A 17,044-nucleotide genomic window follows, 5' to 3' on the forward strand; every position below is an offset into this window, starting at 1 on the left:
GTTTCTACTTTTTGGCTACCATGAATAATGACACTAAGAGCATTAGTGTAAAACATTTTGTGTAAACATATGTTTTCAGTTCTTTGGGGTATATATTTAGGAGTAGAATTATTGCATCGTATGGTCACTCTATGTTTAACACTTTGAGGAACTGAAAAACAGATTTTCAAAGCTGCTACACCATTTTACATTCCCACCAGTAATGTATAAGGATTTCATTTTCTCTACATCCTTGTCAACACTTGTCTATCTTTTTCTTAATTAAATTAAATTTGATTTTTTAATTTCTATTTTATATTGGAGCATAGTTGATGAACAATGTTGTGTTAGTTTCAGGTGTACAGCAAAGTGATTCAGTTATATATATACATGTATCTATTATTTTTATCTATCTTTTTGATTATAGGCATCTTAGTGGATGTAAAGTGGTATCTTGTGGTTTTGATATGCATTTCCTTAATGACAAATGATGTTGAGCATTTTTCATGTACTCGTTGGCCATATGTATATCTTTAGAGATATGTCTACCCAGATCTTTTGTCCATTTTAAAAAATGAGTTTTTTTAAAAAATTGATTTATATGAGTTGTTCTTATTCTTTTTTTTTATTATTAGTTTCTGCTTTATAACAAAGTGAATCAGTCATACATATACATCTGTTCCCACATCCCTTCCCTCTTGCGTCTCCCTCCCTCCCACCCTCCCTATCCCACCCCTCCAGGTGGTCACAAAGCACCGAGCTGATCTCCCTGTGCTATGCGGCTGCTTCCCACTATCTATCTACCTTACATTTGGTACTGTATATATGTCCATGCCTCTCTTTCGCTTTGTCACAGCTTACCCTTCCCCCTCCCCATATCCTCAAGTCCATTCTCAAGTAGGTCTGTGTCTTTATTCCTGTTTTACCCCTAGGTTCTTCATGACATTTTTTTTCTTAAATTCCATATATATGTGTTAGCATACGGTATTTGTCTTTCTCTTTCTGACTTACTTCACTCTGTATGACAGACTCTAGTTCTATCCACCTCATTACAAATAGTTCAGTTTCGTTTCTTTTTATGGCTGAGTAATATTCCATTGTATATATGTGCCACATCTTCTTTATCCATTCATCTGATGATGGACACTTAGGTTGTTTCCATCTCCGGGCTATTGTGAATAGAGCTGCAATGAACATTTTGGTACATGTCTCTTTTTGAATTATGGTTTTCTCAGGGTATATGCCTAGTAGTGGGATTGCTGGGTCATATGGTAGTTCTATTTTTAGTTTTTTAGGGAACCTCCATACTGTTCTCCATAGCGGCTGTACCAATTCACATTCCCACCAGCAGTGCAAGAGGATTCCCTTTTCTCCACACCCTCTCCAGCATTTATTGTTTGTAGATTTTTTGATGATGGCCATTCTGACTGGTGTGAGATGATATCTCATTGTAGTTTTGATTTGCATTTCTCTAATGATTAATGATGTTGAGCATTCTTTCATGTGTTTGTTGGCAGTCTGTATATCTTCTTTGGAGAAATGCCTATTTAAGTCTTCTGCCCATTTTTGGATTGGTTTGTTTGTTTTTTTTGCTATTGAGCTGCATGAGCTGCTTATAAATTTTGGAGATTAATCCTTCGTCAGTTGCTTCATTTGCAAATATTTTCTCCCATTCTGAGGGTTGTCTTTTGGTCTTGTTTATGGTTTCCTTTGCTGTGCAAATGTTCTTCATGGGTGTCGAGAACATGTGCAAATGTTCTTATTCTTTTAAGTGAATGTATCTCACATTTTCCCATTCCTTAGTACCCCATCTTATTGAATAGCTAAGAAAAGGAAAGAAAAAGGAAATGAATCAATTTTGCTACTCCTTAGCAGTTCTTGTAAAGTTTTAATAAAGGAAGTTGAACTTAGAAGCTTACAGGATGTTTGGTTGTTAGTAATTTCCCTTTTATCTGGTACTGACTTCACCAAGAAAGGGGAAGGAACCAACATCAGTTGTGTACCAGGTACTTTGTAGGAAAACCTTTCCACATGCCATGTTATTAATTCTCTCTACAACTTTGGATGCTAAGTATTCTCTGTTTCTACAGATGACGCAACTGAAGTTCAGAGAGGTCAAATAACTTAACCAGGATCACTCAACTAGTAAGTAGCAAACCTGGGATCAAATTCAAGTTTGTATAGCTTCAAAGATTAATCCCTTCTTACAGCTCCTCTGAGAACACTGAATTTAGACATTTCCATCATAATAACTACTCCTAGTTACCTTGAAAGTAGTTTTTTGGCTAAGAAAGTTTTTTGGCTACCCCTTCATGCCCCCCACCCATCTCTTAAACAAATAGAACTCTCTCCTTTGATAATGCTTATCTATGCATTCTCATTCATAAGAATTAGGATGAAACATGAAATTAAAATTACAAAACATATAATCCGTGTTTGTCCCAGTGACCCATAAATCGTTGTGTTTTCCTAACTCTTTGGCTTCAAACTCTTGGAATTTGGTTAAGTGTTTGGTTAAGTGGAATTTGGTTAAGGCCCTCATCACTCTTGAGGGCCTTCAAAACAAACAACTTGCCGTGGTATTCAAGCTCTTCTCTAATCTGGTTGTAACCTAACTTTCCATCCTTTCCCCATCCATGCCTTATAGTTGCCCCTAAATGTCAGCCAAACCAGGTGGTCTGTATTGTTGGAATATGTGACACAAAGCTGTTTATGCTGTTTTCTCTGCCCAGAACACTTCCACTTCTCCACTTGTCAAATTCTATTTGACTACCAAGGCCCATGCCAAAAACCAAGCGTTCCATAAAACCTTTTGTGGTAGTGAGAAATGTTTACCGTCAAGCATCTGTAGTCCTTCCTGAGATGGAAATCGTAATGGGTTAGAAGTCGAGAGGTGAGGGTTTTCCCTGGTTCGACCTCTCTGCTACTATGGAAAAGTCTTGCCATTCAGGCCTCATTTTCCTCATTTCTCAACTGTAGCACTCAGGAAAACATAAGTTCACCCTTTTCTTTTAGACCCCAGTAACTCTGTGCTCCTCTCGTCTATATTTTGGTTACATTGTAGTTCTTTGTTTTCTTAACATGTTCCTGTATCAGATTATAAACTTGGTGTAGAGTGCCTTTGGTCATTAACTGATGTGCATCTAGCAACCTGAATAGATTTGGTATACAGTAGCTGCTCTATTAATATTTGTTGAATGCCTATTTACTTATTTATTTTTGTACTCCCTACAGGGTCTATTTAAAACATTGAGAGTGAGCACCCAGTGAACTTGTTGAATTGACAGTCTTGCCCTATTGCTTTCTGACTGGTGTTCCTGAGAACCTTAGATTTATTTATTTTTATTCCTCTCCCATATTCACAGAGGAAGCTATATTCTAGCATCTTTTTCAGAAAGCACAATAGGAGATAAGAGTGAACATCAGTATTCATAAGGGGATCTTTGGGTGACCAAAGAACTCTAGCAAGACTAATACCTCAAAAAGAACGTGTCTTAGTAAAATAATTTGGGGTCCAGTTTGGGACATTCCTGGGGAGAACAGAGCTACTTTACTGACCCAGTGAAATCTATTTATTTGGGATATTTTAGTGTAAAGAGGAAAAAAGGAAAAAAATTATTTCCAGTCCTCATCTTTTAGAGACTCAGACTAAAATATTTATGAAAGAAATGTCTATGGTATCTAGGATATGCTTCAAAACAATGCTAAGGTAGGTTTAGTGGGTGACGGTATAAAGAAAGGAGATGGGCCATAGGTTGATAATTGTTGAATCTGCAGAATGGGTACACAAAAGGTAATTATTCTATCCTGTCAACTTTTGTATTTATTTGAAATATTTCCCAGTAATGACCTAGAATTTTTAGTCACATAGCATAGGCTTTGGAATTAAGCAGTTGTGGGTTTAAGCTGACTCTGTTACTTATTAGCTGTGTGAACTCAGACAAGTGGCCTAACCTCTTTTAGTTTGTGTGTGTTTCCTTGTGAAACAGAGATATTACTTTGCAGAGTTCTTTTCAGGATTCAAATACACACATACACATATACATATATTATGCATATATATATACACCTATATATATCTGCAACAGCTAAATTCTGGCCTAACCAGTCCATGGAAACAAACCAAGTAGGTCATATTTAGAGGAGAGACAAATCTCAATGCTCTGATTCCCCACTTGCTGATGAATAGGAAGGCCTTTTTGATTCATGGGGTCCCTTCTCAGCATTTCCAAGAATCCCTATACTGGTGCCTACCTGTATATCCTAATGTCCTTCTGATCTCACCAACTTGTGGGTCCCAGGGAAGGACACTTAACCTCCTGAGAGATCGTTGGAGAAGGTAGTTGGTTTCACCACTCACATCTCTGCAGTCCTTTCTGGTTGTTGTCCACACTGCCCACAGTCCCTGCCTGCTCCACGGTCGACCTCCTTGGAATGCTGTGTCTGGATCTTTGGTGATCTTCTCTTCCTGGTCGGTAGGGAGATGACTCTCACTTCTTTTTTCAGCACCTTCAGAGCTGGGTACTACTGTGGTGTTGGGTGGACTCCTTGTGATGCAGTTAAAATTATCCTCTACTTTCCAAGGCAAATAGATAATCTAGCAGGGCTGGCTAGTAGCACAGTCTCCCACTGAATCAGGGATTGCTGCTCCCTTCAATAGCTAGACCCAGCTGTTCATTTGGCCCAACTTTCTCAGTTCTTCCTCACTCTTGGCAATTTCTCTCGGGGGCTCAGTTGTCTCTCCTTATAATCTTTCTTTCCTTATTCACTGCTCCCACCCTGAAGAGCAACCAAAGGATTTCTGGGACTTTGCAAAACTGGACTTGTGATTAGGTACCTGTATTTGTCCCCAAACACTCCAAGAATTAAGAAGCTTCATGAAAATTACATGACAATGAAACTGATTCTCCCCTCTACCTACTCCAACCTCAGATTTGACCCCAACAAGACACTTTATAACATATATAAAGTGCCTGGTTCATAGTTAACACTCAGAAAATAGCAACTGTAACTATCACCCAGAATCAGAATTATCAGCAGTGTGAAGCTCAGAGGATACAGGTCAGAGGATAGGAAGATGAATTTCTGTTTTCTCTTTGGCTGTTTAAAAAAATCACATACACTAAATATTAAGTGCTTTGCCATCCTTTTGAGGTCTCCTTCATGTCATTACATGTTTTTGCTTAAGATATACTATCACTAGGAAAAGGTGATTTATGAGGCAAAGGACAGAATCAGTTTTAAAGTATCTCAGATTTTCTGGCCATTGTCTGTCCTGTTCTCTCAAGCTGTGCGTGGGTGCAGCTTTAATAAACTTGGAGAATAAATAACATTGCCAGTTGCAAAACTGGGACATGTAGAGAAGTTGGCTGATAACTGTATTACAAATGAACCTCAAAGTGGTGGGTGTGTCCTGTGGATCTGAAGGTGTGGTATCCTTTTAGTTAGAAATTGCAAAAAAAAAACGTGAAGGAATTTCATTTTATTTAGGTTATAACAGTGATAATCTTTTGATGTTTAATTTTTTTTTTTTTTAAGTTTATTTATTTATTTTTTTAATTAGTTTCTGCTTTATAACAAAGTGAATCAGTCATACATATACATCTGTTCCCACATCCCTTCCCTCATGCATCTCCCTCCCTCCCACCCTCCCCATCCCACCCCTCCAGGCGGTCACAAAGCACCGAGCTGATCTCCCTGTGCTCTGCGGCTGCTTCCCACTATCTATCTACCTTACGTTTGGTAGTGTATACACGTCCATGCCTCTCTTTCGCCTTGTCACAGCCCACCCTTCCCCCTCCCCATATCCTCAAGTCCATTCTCAAGTAGGTCTGCGTCTTCATTCCCGTTTTGCCCCTAGGTTCTTCATGACATTTTTTTTTTTAAATTCCGTATATATGTGTTAGCATACGGTATTTGTCTTTCTCTTTCTGACTAACTTCACTCTGTATGACAGACTCTAGGTCTATCCACCTCATTACAAATAGCTCAGTTTCGTTTCTTTTTATGGCTGAGTAATATTCCATTGTATATATGTGCCACATCTTCTTTATCCATTCATCCGATGATGGACACTTAGGTTGTTTCCAGCTCCGGGCTATTGTGAATAGAGCTGCAATGAACATTTTGGTACATGTCTCTTTTTGAATTATGGTTTTCTCAGGGTATATGCCCAGTAGTGGGATTGCTGGGTCATATGGTAGTTCTATTTGTAGTTTTTTAAGGAACCTCCATACCGTTCTCCATAGTGGCTGTACCAATTCACATTCCCACCAGCAGTGCAAGAGTGTTCCCTTTTCTCCACACCCTCTCCAGCATTTATTGTTTCTAGATTCCTTGATGATGGCCATTCTGACTGGTGTGAGATGATATCTCATTGTAGTTTTGATTTGCATTTCTCTAATGATTAATGATGTTGAGCATTCTTTCATGTGTTTGTTGGCAGTCTGTATATCTTCTTTGGAGAAATGCCTATTTAAGTCTTCTGCCCATTTTTGGATTGGGTTGTCTGTTTTTTTGCTATTGAGCTGCATGAGCTGTTTATAAATTTTGGAGATTAATCCTTTGTCAGTTGCTTCATTTGCAAATATTTTCTCCCATTCTGAGGGTTGTCTTTTGGTCTTCTTTATGGTTTCCTTTGCTGTGCAAAAGCTTTGAAGTTTCATTAGGTCCCATTTGTTTATCTTTGTTTTTATTTCCATTTCTCTAGGAGGTGGGTCCAAAAGGATCTTGCTGTGATTTATGTCATAGAGTGTTCTACCTATGTTTTCCTCTAAGAGTTTGATAGTTTCTGGCCTTACATTTAAGTCTTTAATCCATTTTGAGCTTATTTTTGTGTATGGTGCTAGGGAATGATCTAATCTCAAACTTTTACATGTCCCTGTCCAGTTTTCCCAGCACCACTTATTGAAGAGGCTGTCCTTTCTCCACTGTACATTCCTGCCTCCTTTATCAAAGATAAGTTGGCCATATGTGCGTGGGTTTATCTCTGGGCTTTCTATCCTGATCCACTGATCTATCTTTCTGTTTTTATGCCAGTACCAGACTGTCTTAATTACTGTAGCTTTGTAGTATAGTCTGAAGTCAGGGAGCCTGATTCCTCCAGCTCCGTTTTTCGTTCTCAAGATTGCTTTAGCTATTCGGGGCCTCTTGTTTTTCCAAACAAATTTTGAAATTTTTTGTTCTAGTTCTGTGAAAAATGCCATTGGTAGTTTGATAGGGATTGCATTGAATCTGTAGATTGCTTTCGGTAGTAGAGTCATTTTCACAATATTGATTCTTCCAATCCAGGAGCATGGTATATCTCTCCATCTATTTGTATCATCTTTAATTTCTTTCATCAGTGTCTTATAGTTTTCTGCATACAGGTCTTTTGTCTCCTTAGGTAGGTTTATTCCTAGATATTTTATTCTTTTTGTTGCGATGGTAAATGGGAGTGTTTTCTTGATTTCATTTTCAGATTTTTCATCATTAGTGTACAGGAATGCCAGAGATTTCTGTACATTAATTTTATATCCTGCTACTTTACCAAATTCATTGATTAGCTCTAGTAGTTTTTCGGTAGCATCTTTAGGATTCTCAATGTATAGTATCATGTCATCTGCAAACAGTGACAGCTTTACTTCTTCTTTTCCAATTTGGATTCCTTTTATTTCCTTTTCTTCTCTGATTGCTGTGGCTAAAACTTCCAAAACTATGTTGAATAAGAGTGGTGAGAGTGGGCAGCCTTGTCTTGTTCCTGATCTTAGTGGAAATGGTTTCAGTTTTTCACCATTGAGGACAATGTTGGCTGTGGGTTTGTCATATATGGCCTTTATTATGTTGAGGAAAGATCCCTCTATACCTACTTTCTGCAGGGTTTTTATCATAAATGGGTGTTGAATTTTGTCGAAAGCTTTCTCTGCATCTATTGAGATGATCATATGGTTTTTCTCCTTCAACTTGTTAATATGGTGTATTACATTGATTGATTTGCGTATATTGAAGAATCCTTGCATTCCTGGGATAAACCCCACTTGATCATGGTGTATGATCCTTTTAATGTGCTCTTGGATTCTGTTTGCTAGTATTTTGTTGAGGATTTTTGCATCTATGTTCATCAGTGATATTGGCCTGTAGTTTTCTTTCTTTGTGACATCCTTGCCTGGTTTTGGTATCAAGGTGATGTCGGCCTCGTAGAATGAGTTTGGGAGTGTTCCTCCCTCTGCTATATTTTGGAAGAGTTTGAGAAGGATAGGTGTTAGCTCTTCTCTAAATGTTTGATAGAATTCACCTGTGAAGCCATCTGGTCCTGGGCTTTTGTTTGATGGAAGATTTTTAATCACAGTTTCAATTTCAGTGCTTGTGATTGGTCTATTCATATTTTCTATTTCTTCCTGAGTCAGTCTTGGCAGGTTGTGCATTTCTAAGAATGTGTCCATTTCTTCCAGGTTGTCCATTTTATTGGCATAGAGTTGCTTATAGTAATCTCTCATGATCTTTTGTATTTCTGCAGTGTCAGTTGTTACTTCTCCTTTTTCATTTCTAATTCTATTGATTTGAGTCTTCTCCCTTTTTTTCTTGATGAGTCTGGCTAATGGTTTGTCAATTTTGTTTATCTTCTCAAAGAACCAGCTTTTAGTTTGGTTGATCTTTGCTATCGTTTCCTTCATTTCTTTTTCATTTATTTCTGATCTGATCTTTATGATTTCTTTCCTTCTGCTAGCTTTGGGGTATTTTTGTTCTTCTTTCTCTAATTGCTTTAGGTGCAGGGTCAGGTTGTTTACTCGAAATGCTTCCTGTTTCTTAAGGTGGGATTGTATTGCTATAAACTTCCCCCTTAGAACTGCTTTTGCTGCGTCCCATAGGTTTTGGGTCGTCGTGTCTCCATTGTCATTTGTTTCTAGGTATTTTTTAATTTCCTCTTTGATTTCTTCAGTGATCACTTCGTTATTGAGTAGTGTATTGTTTAGCCTCCATGTGTTTGTATTTTTTACACATCTTTTCCTGTAATTGATGTCTAGTCTCATAGCATTGTGGTCGGAGAAGATACTTGATACAATTTCAATTTTCTTAAAATTACCGAGGCTTGATTTGTGACCCAAGATATGATCTATCCTGGAGAATGTTCCATGAGCACTTGAGAAAAATGTGTATTCTGTTGTTTTTGGATGGAATGTCCTATAAATATCAACTAAGTCCATCTCGTTTAATGTATCATTTAAAGCTTGTGTTTCCTTATTTATTTTCATTTTGGATGATCTGTCCATTGGTGAAAGTGGGGTGTTAAAGTCCCCTACTATGATTGTGTTACTGTCGATTTCCCCTTTTATGGCTGTTAGTATTTGCCTTATGTATTGAGGTGCTCCTATGTTGGGTGCATAAATATTTACAATTGTTATATCTTCTTCTTGGATCGATCCCTTTATCGTTATGTAGTGTCCTTCCTTGTCTCTTCTAATAGTCTTTATTTTAAAGTCTATTTTGTCTGATATAAGAATTGCTACTCCAGCTTTCTTTTGATTTCCATTTGCATGGAATATCTTTTTCCATCCCTTTACTTTCAATCTGTATGTGTCTCTAGGTCTGAAGTGGGTCTCTTGTAGACAGCATATATATGGGTCTTGTTTTTGTATCCATTCAGCCACTCTGTGTCTTTTGGTGGGAGCATTTAGTCCATTTACATTTAAGGTAACTATTGATATGTATGTTCCTATTCCCATTTCCTTAATTGCTTTGGGTTCGTTATTGTAGGTATATTCCTTCTGTTGTGTTTCTTGCCTAGAGAAGTTCCTTTAGCATTTGTTGTAAAGCTGGTTTGGTGGTGCTGAACTCTCTCAGCTTTTGCTTGTCTGTAAAGGTTTTAATTTCTCCATCAAATCTGAATGAGATCCTTGCTGGGTAGAGTAATCGTGGTTGCAGGTTTCTCTCCTTCATCACTTTAATTATATCCTGCCACTCCCTTCTGGCTTGTAGGGTTTCTGCTGAGAGATCAGCTGTTAACCTGATGGGGATTCCCTTGTGTGTTATTTGTTGTTTTTGCCTTGCTGCTTTTAATATGATTTCTTTGTGTTTAATTTTTGACAGTTTGATTAATATGTGTCTTGGTGTATTTCTCCTTGGATTTATTCTGTATGGGACTCTCTGTGCCTCCTGGACTTGATTAACTATTTCCTTTCCCATATTGGGGAAGTTTTCAACTATAATCTCTTCAAATATTTTCTCAGTCCCTTTCTTTTTCTCTTCTTCTTCTGGAACCCCTATAATTCGAATGTTGGTGCGTTTAATGTTGTCCCAGAGGTCTCTGAGACTGTCCTCTGTTCTTTTCATTCTTTTTTCTTTATTTTGCTCTGCAGCAGTTATTTCCACTATTTTATCTTCCACCTCACTTATCCGTTCTTCTGCCTCAGTTATTCTGCTATTGATCCCATCTAGAGTATTTTTCATTTCATTTATTGTGTTTTTAATCGATGCTTGATTCATCTTTAGTTCTTCTAGGTCCTTGTTAACTGTTTCTTGCATGTTGTCTATTCTATTTCCAAGATTATGGATCATGGAAATAGAATCTTGGATCAGCTTTACTATCATTATTCTGAATTCTTTTTCAGGTAGACTGCCTATTACCTCTTCATTTGTTAGGTCTGGTAGGTGTTTATCTTGCTCCTTCACCTGCTGTGTGTTTTTCTGCCTTCTCATTTTGCTTATGTTACTGTGTTTGGGGTCTCCTTTTTGCCGGCTGCAGATTCGTAGTTCCCGTTGTTTTTGGTGTCTGACCCCAGTGGCTAAGGTTGTTTCAGTAGGTTGTGTAGGCTTCCTGGTGGGGGGGACTAATTCCTGTGCTCTGGTGGTTGAGGCTCGATCTTGTCTTTCTGGTGGACAGGTCCACGTCTGGTGGTGTGTTTTGGGGTGCCTATGGCCTTATTATGTTTTTAGGTAGCCTCTCTGCTAATGGGTGGGGTTGTGTTCCTGCCTTGCTAGTTGCTTGGCATAGGGTGACCCGCACTGTAGCTTGCTGGTCGTTGACTGAAGCTGGGTGCTGGTGTTGGGATGGAGATCTCTGGGAGATTTTCGCTGCTTGATATTATGTGGAGCTGGGAGGTCTCTTGTGGACCCGTGTCCTGAAGTTGGCTCTCCCACTTCAGAGGCACATCACTGGCTCCTGGCTGCAGCACCAAGAGCCTTTCATCCACCCGGCTCAGAGTAACAGGGAGAAAAAGTAGAAAGAAAGAATTAGTAGAAGAAAGAAAGAGAGAGGGAAAGAAAGGAAGAAGGGAAGAAAGGAAGGAAGGAAGGAAGGAAGAAAGAAAGGAGGGAGGGAGGGAGGAAGGATGGAAAGAAAGAAGGAAAGAAAGGAGGGAGGGAGGGAGGAAGGAAAGGAAGAAAGACAGGAGGGAGGGAGGAAGGAAAGAAAAAGAAAGTGGAAAGAAGAAGGGTGGGAGGGAGGAAAGAAAAAGAAAGAAGGAAAGGAGGAGCGGAGGGAGGGAGGGAGGAAGGGAGAGTAGGAAAAAAAGAAAGAGCAGGTAAAGTAAAATAGAATAAAGTATGAAATATAGTAGCGTTATTAAAATTAGAAAGTAATTATTGAAAAAAAAAAAAAAAAACCGGACCGATAGAACCCTGAGACATATGGTGGAAGCAAAGCTATACAGAGAGAATCTTACACAGAAGATTACACATACACATTCACAAAAAGAGAGCAGGGGGAAAAATCAAAAATCTTGCTCTCCAAGTCCACCTCCTCAATTTGGGATAATTCGTTGTAAAAAGAGGAAAAGGGCGAGAAGTCTGAAATCTTGCTCTCTAAGTCCACCTCCTTAATTTGGAATAATTCGTTGTAAAAAGAGGAAAAGGGGGGAAAGTCTTAAATCTTGTCCTCAAAGTCCACTTCCTCAATTTGGGATGATTCGCTGTCCATTCATGCACTCCACAGACGCAGGGCACATCAAATGGACCGTGGAGCTTTAATCCGCTGCCTCCGAGGCTGCACAGAGAGATTTCCCTGCCTCTGCTCTCACAGCTCCCGGGTCTCAGCCTTGGACCTGGCCCCGCCTCTGCGCGTAGGTCGCCGGAGGGCGTCCGTTCTTCGCTCAGACAGGACGGGTTTAAAGGAGCCGCTGATTCGGGGGCTCTGGCTCACTCAGGCAGAGGGGAGGGAGGGGCGCGCAGTGTGGGGCGGGCCTGCGGCGGCAGAGGCCGGCGTGACGTTGCAGCAGCCCGTGGCGCTCCGTGCGCTTTCCCGGGAAAGCCGTCCCCGGGTCTCGGGGACCCCGGCAGTGGCGGGGTGCACAGGCCCCCCGGAAGGCGGGGCGGACAGTGACCCGCGCTCGCACCCAGGCCCCGCGGCGGCGGCAGCAGCGGCGGCGGCAGGCCGCGGCGGGCGGTGGCGGCGGCGGCGGCAGCCCACGCCCGTCTCCGAGGTCCGTGCCTTACCCGCGGCTCGTGCCTGTCTCCGGCGCTTCCCCAAGCAGCCCTCTTAATGCCCTCTCCTCGCGCACCAGGAAACAAAAGGGAAAAAAGTCTCTTGCCTCTTCAGCAGCTCCAGACCCTTTCCCCGGACTCCCTCCGGGCTAGCCGTGGTGCACTAACCCCTTCAGGCTCTCTTCCTGCCGCCAGCCCCAGTCCTCTCCCTGCGCTCCGACTGAAAGCCGATACCCGAGCCTCAGCTCCCAGCCCCGCCCGCCACGGCGGCCGAGCAGACAAGCCTCTCGGGCTGGTGTGTGCCTGAGGGCACCGGTCCTCTGTGCCAGAATCTCTCCGCTTTGCCCTCCGCACCCCTGTTGCTGTGCTCTCCTCCGCTACTCCGAAGCTTTCCCCCTCCGCCACCTACAGTCTCCGCCCGCGAAGGGGCTTGTAGTGTGTAGAAACCTTCCCCCCTTCACGGCTCCCTCCCACTGGTGCAGGTCCCGTCCCTATCCTATTGTCTCTGTTTATTCTTTTTTTCTTTTGCCCTACCCAGGTATGTGGGGAGCTTCTTGCCTTTTGGGGGGTCTGAGGTCTTCTGTCAGCGTTCAGTAGGTGTTCTGTAGGAGTTGTTCCACGTGTAGATGAATTTCTGATGTATCTGTGGGGAGGAAGGTGATCTCCGCGTCTTACTCTTCCGCCATCTTCCTCCGGGGTCCTTTGATGTTTAATTTTACATTCTTTTCTTTTTAGAATATTGAAACCAACTTCAAGTCAAGGGCAATTTTTAAAAGTTAGAATAAAATAAGTCTATATAAACTCCTTTTGTTCGGTTTTTCTTCTTTTCTCAGAAAATCATATTAGTTTATTTGAGTAACGTCAATTGTCTAAAATGGATCTAAAAGTAAAAATTACATCAGTAACATGAATGTTTATTAGTGGAAGCGTTTCTGATCATAAAAATCTATGGATGAAATAGCACTTCATCTAGAAGAGTAACCCTGGGAGATTATCTAGGCCTGTTAATTGCCCTTACTAATATCTTAGAAGTTATTTCTTATTGTTCTTCATATTTTCTATCTAAATATTAAAATAATACTGCTGTGTGTGTGTGTGTGTGAGTGTGTGTGTGTGTGTGTGTGTGAGAGAGAGAGAGAGGGAGAGAGGGAGAATATGTGTGTGTGCATCCTGCATTTGCTATCTAGCCTGTGGGAGAATGTCTCGCTTTGTTCCATGAGTACCTTAGCTACCCCACCCTACGTTAGACTTCTACTCTCAAAAGCAAATGGGCTGGACCACGGATTTTCATGTAAATGTTATGCAGGTTGATATTTAAATGGCTCAAACAGGAAGAACATGCTTCCTGCTCTATGCTGTCGGCATGTGTTAGACTCATTGACTTGAGCCAATCTTCTACATGTAGGTAAGTCTCTCTTCTGAAATTTCTTTTTCTTGCTTTTAGTCAGTTTCTTGATTTTCCTTGGTTTTAAAATATATCCAGTAAATTATCTTTTTTATCATCTGCCCAGATCCTACAGTTGTTGTGTGTGTTAGGTTCTCCTGTGGGTTTAAATAGGGGTGCCTTTTGAAACTGGAAGAAAAGAGCACAATTGTAGAAAGTTTTTGCTGAGATATTTTTCACCCCCCCTTCACAAGTACAGACACCCTGAGGGGCTATATCTCCAACTTTCATTAATTATAACCCTAAATTTGGAAGAAATAAAATCTCCTTCTTTTATCTGCTTCTTCTTGTAAGGAGGAAAAAAATGTTAGACCAAATGTATGAAAATCTAGGATTGAGATATGTTGTATATAATGTTGTTTTCTGATTAGTGAGATTTATAAAGATTAATGAATTGGGAATAATATCCAATAATATCCAATATCCTTGCAACAGAACAATGTAGTAATGTACAGCTACAAAATATATGCCATTTCTCGAAAATCACAATTGTTACTTATTTAATCAATAACTATTTTATGTTTACCAAAAGGTTTCACATATAAAAAATAGGACAAAAGAAGGGCTTTACACAGACCATTATGGCAAATGAGATTTATTTCTAGTATAATGAATGCAAACTGTATTTTTGCTATATTTATTATTTTGTCTTTAAAAAATAAACTTTTTTTAAAAAACAAAGTTTACAGAAATAATGTGTTCCCTTTCCCCTAATACTGGAAATCAGTTTAATTGAATAGAAAATAACTGCATTCTCTTTCATACCTCTTAAATTCAAATACAGGTATTTATGACTCTGATTGGTAAGAAGAAATATTTTTCTGACAAAATTAGCTTTTTAGTTAGTGCAATATAATTATTATATATAATATATATTATTAATTATAGCACAGTAATAAGTGTTTTTTCAAGCCACACATAATAACTGATTTGTATGTTATGGAGGGTTAAAGGGGCCTGAATTTTTTATTATTAAGGAATCAATCCTTGTTGACTTTTATGGAGGATACTTAATGAGACTGAAGAATGTTTAATTTTTTCCTATTTTTATAGCTTCATTTCTTATATATATATTGGCAGACAGTTAAATAAGCATATACTAATTACTAGTGCAATCTATTTAAATACCTTAAGGATAGAGCCAATATCATTTAACTACCTGTGAAGTATAAGGTATAATTTCTCTTCAAAATTTAATGAAAATATTACCCTACTCTGTTCTGTGCATGTTACTTTCCTCTGTGGAATGCTGCTTATAATTTATGAAGTATTTGTTTTACATATTTGTCTTTCTGACTGGCCTATGAGCTCCTCTGGGACAAGGAATGTGTTTTTGGTCTCTCCAACCTTTCTGCTTTGTGCCAGAAACAGCCTTTCACTGTTTCTGGCACAAACTGGACCTTTGATGAAAGTTGTTGACTTAAATTAAACTGATGTCACAAGAGGCTTCAGTTACATATAATCTGACACAAAGACATTTAAAGCAGGGACAAAAATGAAATAAAAGAGAAGATTGCGCAACATTTATATGTAGGAGGATTAGGTGTAAATTCTTGCTGTGCAAGTTTGTGGAGTTTTTAAACATTTGAGAGGAACATTTTAAAAGTTTTTATTCAAATCATCTACCAGTCTAAGACAATCATTGTGAAGTCTTTGCCTCTCCAATAGCCTTAGGGTATTTCAGAGACAGTTCTGTTTACAATGAAGAGGACACTGTATTTAGTCTGATTGTTTAGACTGTTTAGAGGCTGACACCACCACTCTGAATACTCCTGAGAAATTACTTTATTCATTGGTTTTATTTCCTTACCTGAAATAAGTAAATCTGTTTTTTTTTTCCATAAAACCCACTGCATAAGGTTGTCGGGAGAATTAAATGAGATGATACATAAAAGGGCTTTTGTAAATTTTAATGTGCTGAACAGATGTAAGCTATTGTCTTTTGTATTGGATAACTATACATTCAGCAAACTCTTGCTAAACCTTTATCTTTCTGTGACTATAGTCAGTATTATCTTGGAGAGATTCTAAATACGGTGTATGATATACGGCATCCTTCCATTGAAACCTGTTGTTGGTTGTGCCAGTTAACAAGAAGCTGTGTGTTTGATTATGAAATATTTAAATGTCTTCAGTTTTGCATTGTCTGTGCATATTTTGGATATGTCGAAGTGATTTCAGTTTTAATTTATTAAATTTTGATTTCTTTTCCTAAATAAACAGAATGATAATGAAAATATACTTATTATTGAATAGAAAAACTTTTTATTAAAGAGGAACCTGTATTCCCACTGTATTTTTTGAAAGAGAGTAAGTGAACCTAATCTCCTGAAATTCCCCCCAAATTAGGAACTCTTGATAAAGGTTAAGAAGCTCAAATGAGACTTTCAAATGCTTGCCCTGGAGGGCTGGGACCACAGTTTTGTTAAGTTCTTTTTGAGCCCCAAGTAAGAGGTGCTGACGTAGATGGAATCCCTCAGATCTTTGAGAATTGGATTAACTTTAAAATGTATTATGTGTCTAGCTAGAAAATTGAGAACCATTTTAAAATCAACAGGCCAAAAGTTTTAAGTTGAGTAATATTTCCATAAATAGAAATGTTATTTTATGCCCACCTAGAATGTTCTGTTTAAAGAAAACTTAAGTTAATGATATAAACTCTATCTGCCCTTTAAGTTTAGAATTTGTTTTGCCCAAGAATTTAAATTTTCTTTAAATATTGGACTTGTAAGTATACTTAAAATTGGATTTTTTTTGGCAAGTACAGCTTTGAGGAAGTATGTATATCAGTCTGCCCTGTGCCATCCCATTCCCATATCCTCTCCAAAAGAGCAAAGCAAATATGGGTTCATTTAAAACTCTATGAAAATGTTTGCTTAACACAACTTCTCTGGAATGGAAAATGTCAAATTGTTAAACTTGTTTCTCTCTCTCTTTTTTTTAATCTTAAGGAGAATGGTGTTGAACGCTTATATTCTGAGAGCCTGCCACAGTCCAGGTTTGCTTGTTTGTTTCTGTGTATGACTTTTGATGCGTATTCAGTTAATTTCTAAGAGAATTCTTTGGACCAGACACTCTAAAATACTTCTACTTTTTTGACAGGGAATATTCCACCCTACCATCTCCTGGACACACTTCATCCACAGAGAGTACTGTAACTTCAAGTGGTGAGTAGATTAGAAAAGATATAAAAATAGAGTGTTAGTATTATAACTATAAGCTTGG

The 17,044-nt window shown here is 39.0% G+C and overlaps 1 protein-coding gene across 1 annotated transcript in view; it reads left to right on the forward strand.

Moving 5' to 3' along the window:
- Positions 1-17,044, forward strand: part of IRAG2 (inositol 1,4,5-triphosphate receptor associated 2) — a 54,915-nt gene that overhangs the window by 11,209 nt on the left and 26,662 nt on the right. The window contains exons 7-8 of the mRNA XM_081248305.1: positions 16,771-16,817; positions 16,922-16,986. Coding sequence (XP_081104431.1) covers positions 16,771-16,817; positions 16,922-16,986 — 112 coding nt within the window. The remainder of the gene's footprint in view (positions 1-16,770; positions 16,818-16,921; positions 16,987-17,044) is intronic.

The sequence above is a fragment of the Mesoplodon bidens genome, assembly GCF_964165515.1.
Source record: "Mesoplodon bidens genome assembly, chromosome: 11".
In the NCBI taxonomy this organism is placed as follows: domain Eukaryota; kingdom Metazoa; phylum Chordata; class Mammalia; order Artiodactyla; family Ziphiidae; genus Mesoplodon; species Mesoplodon bidens.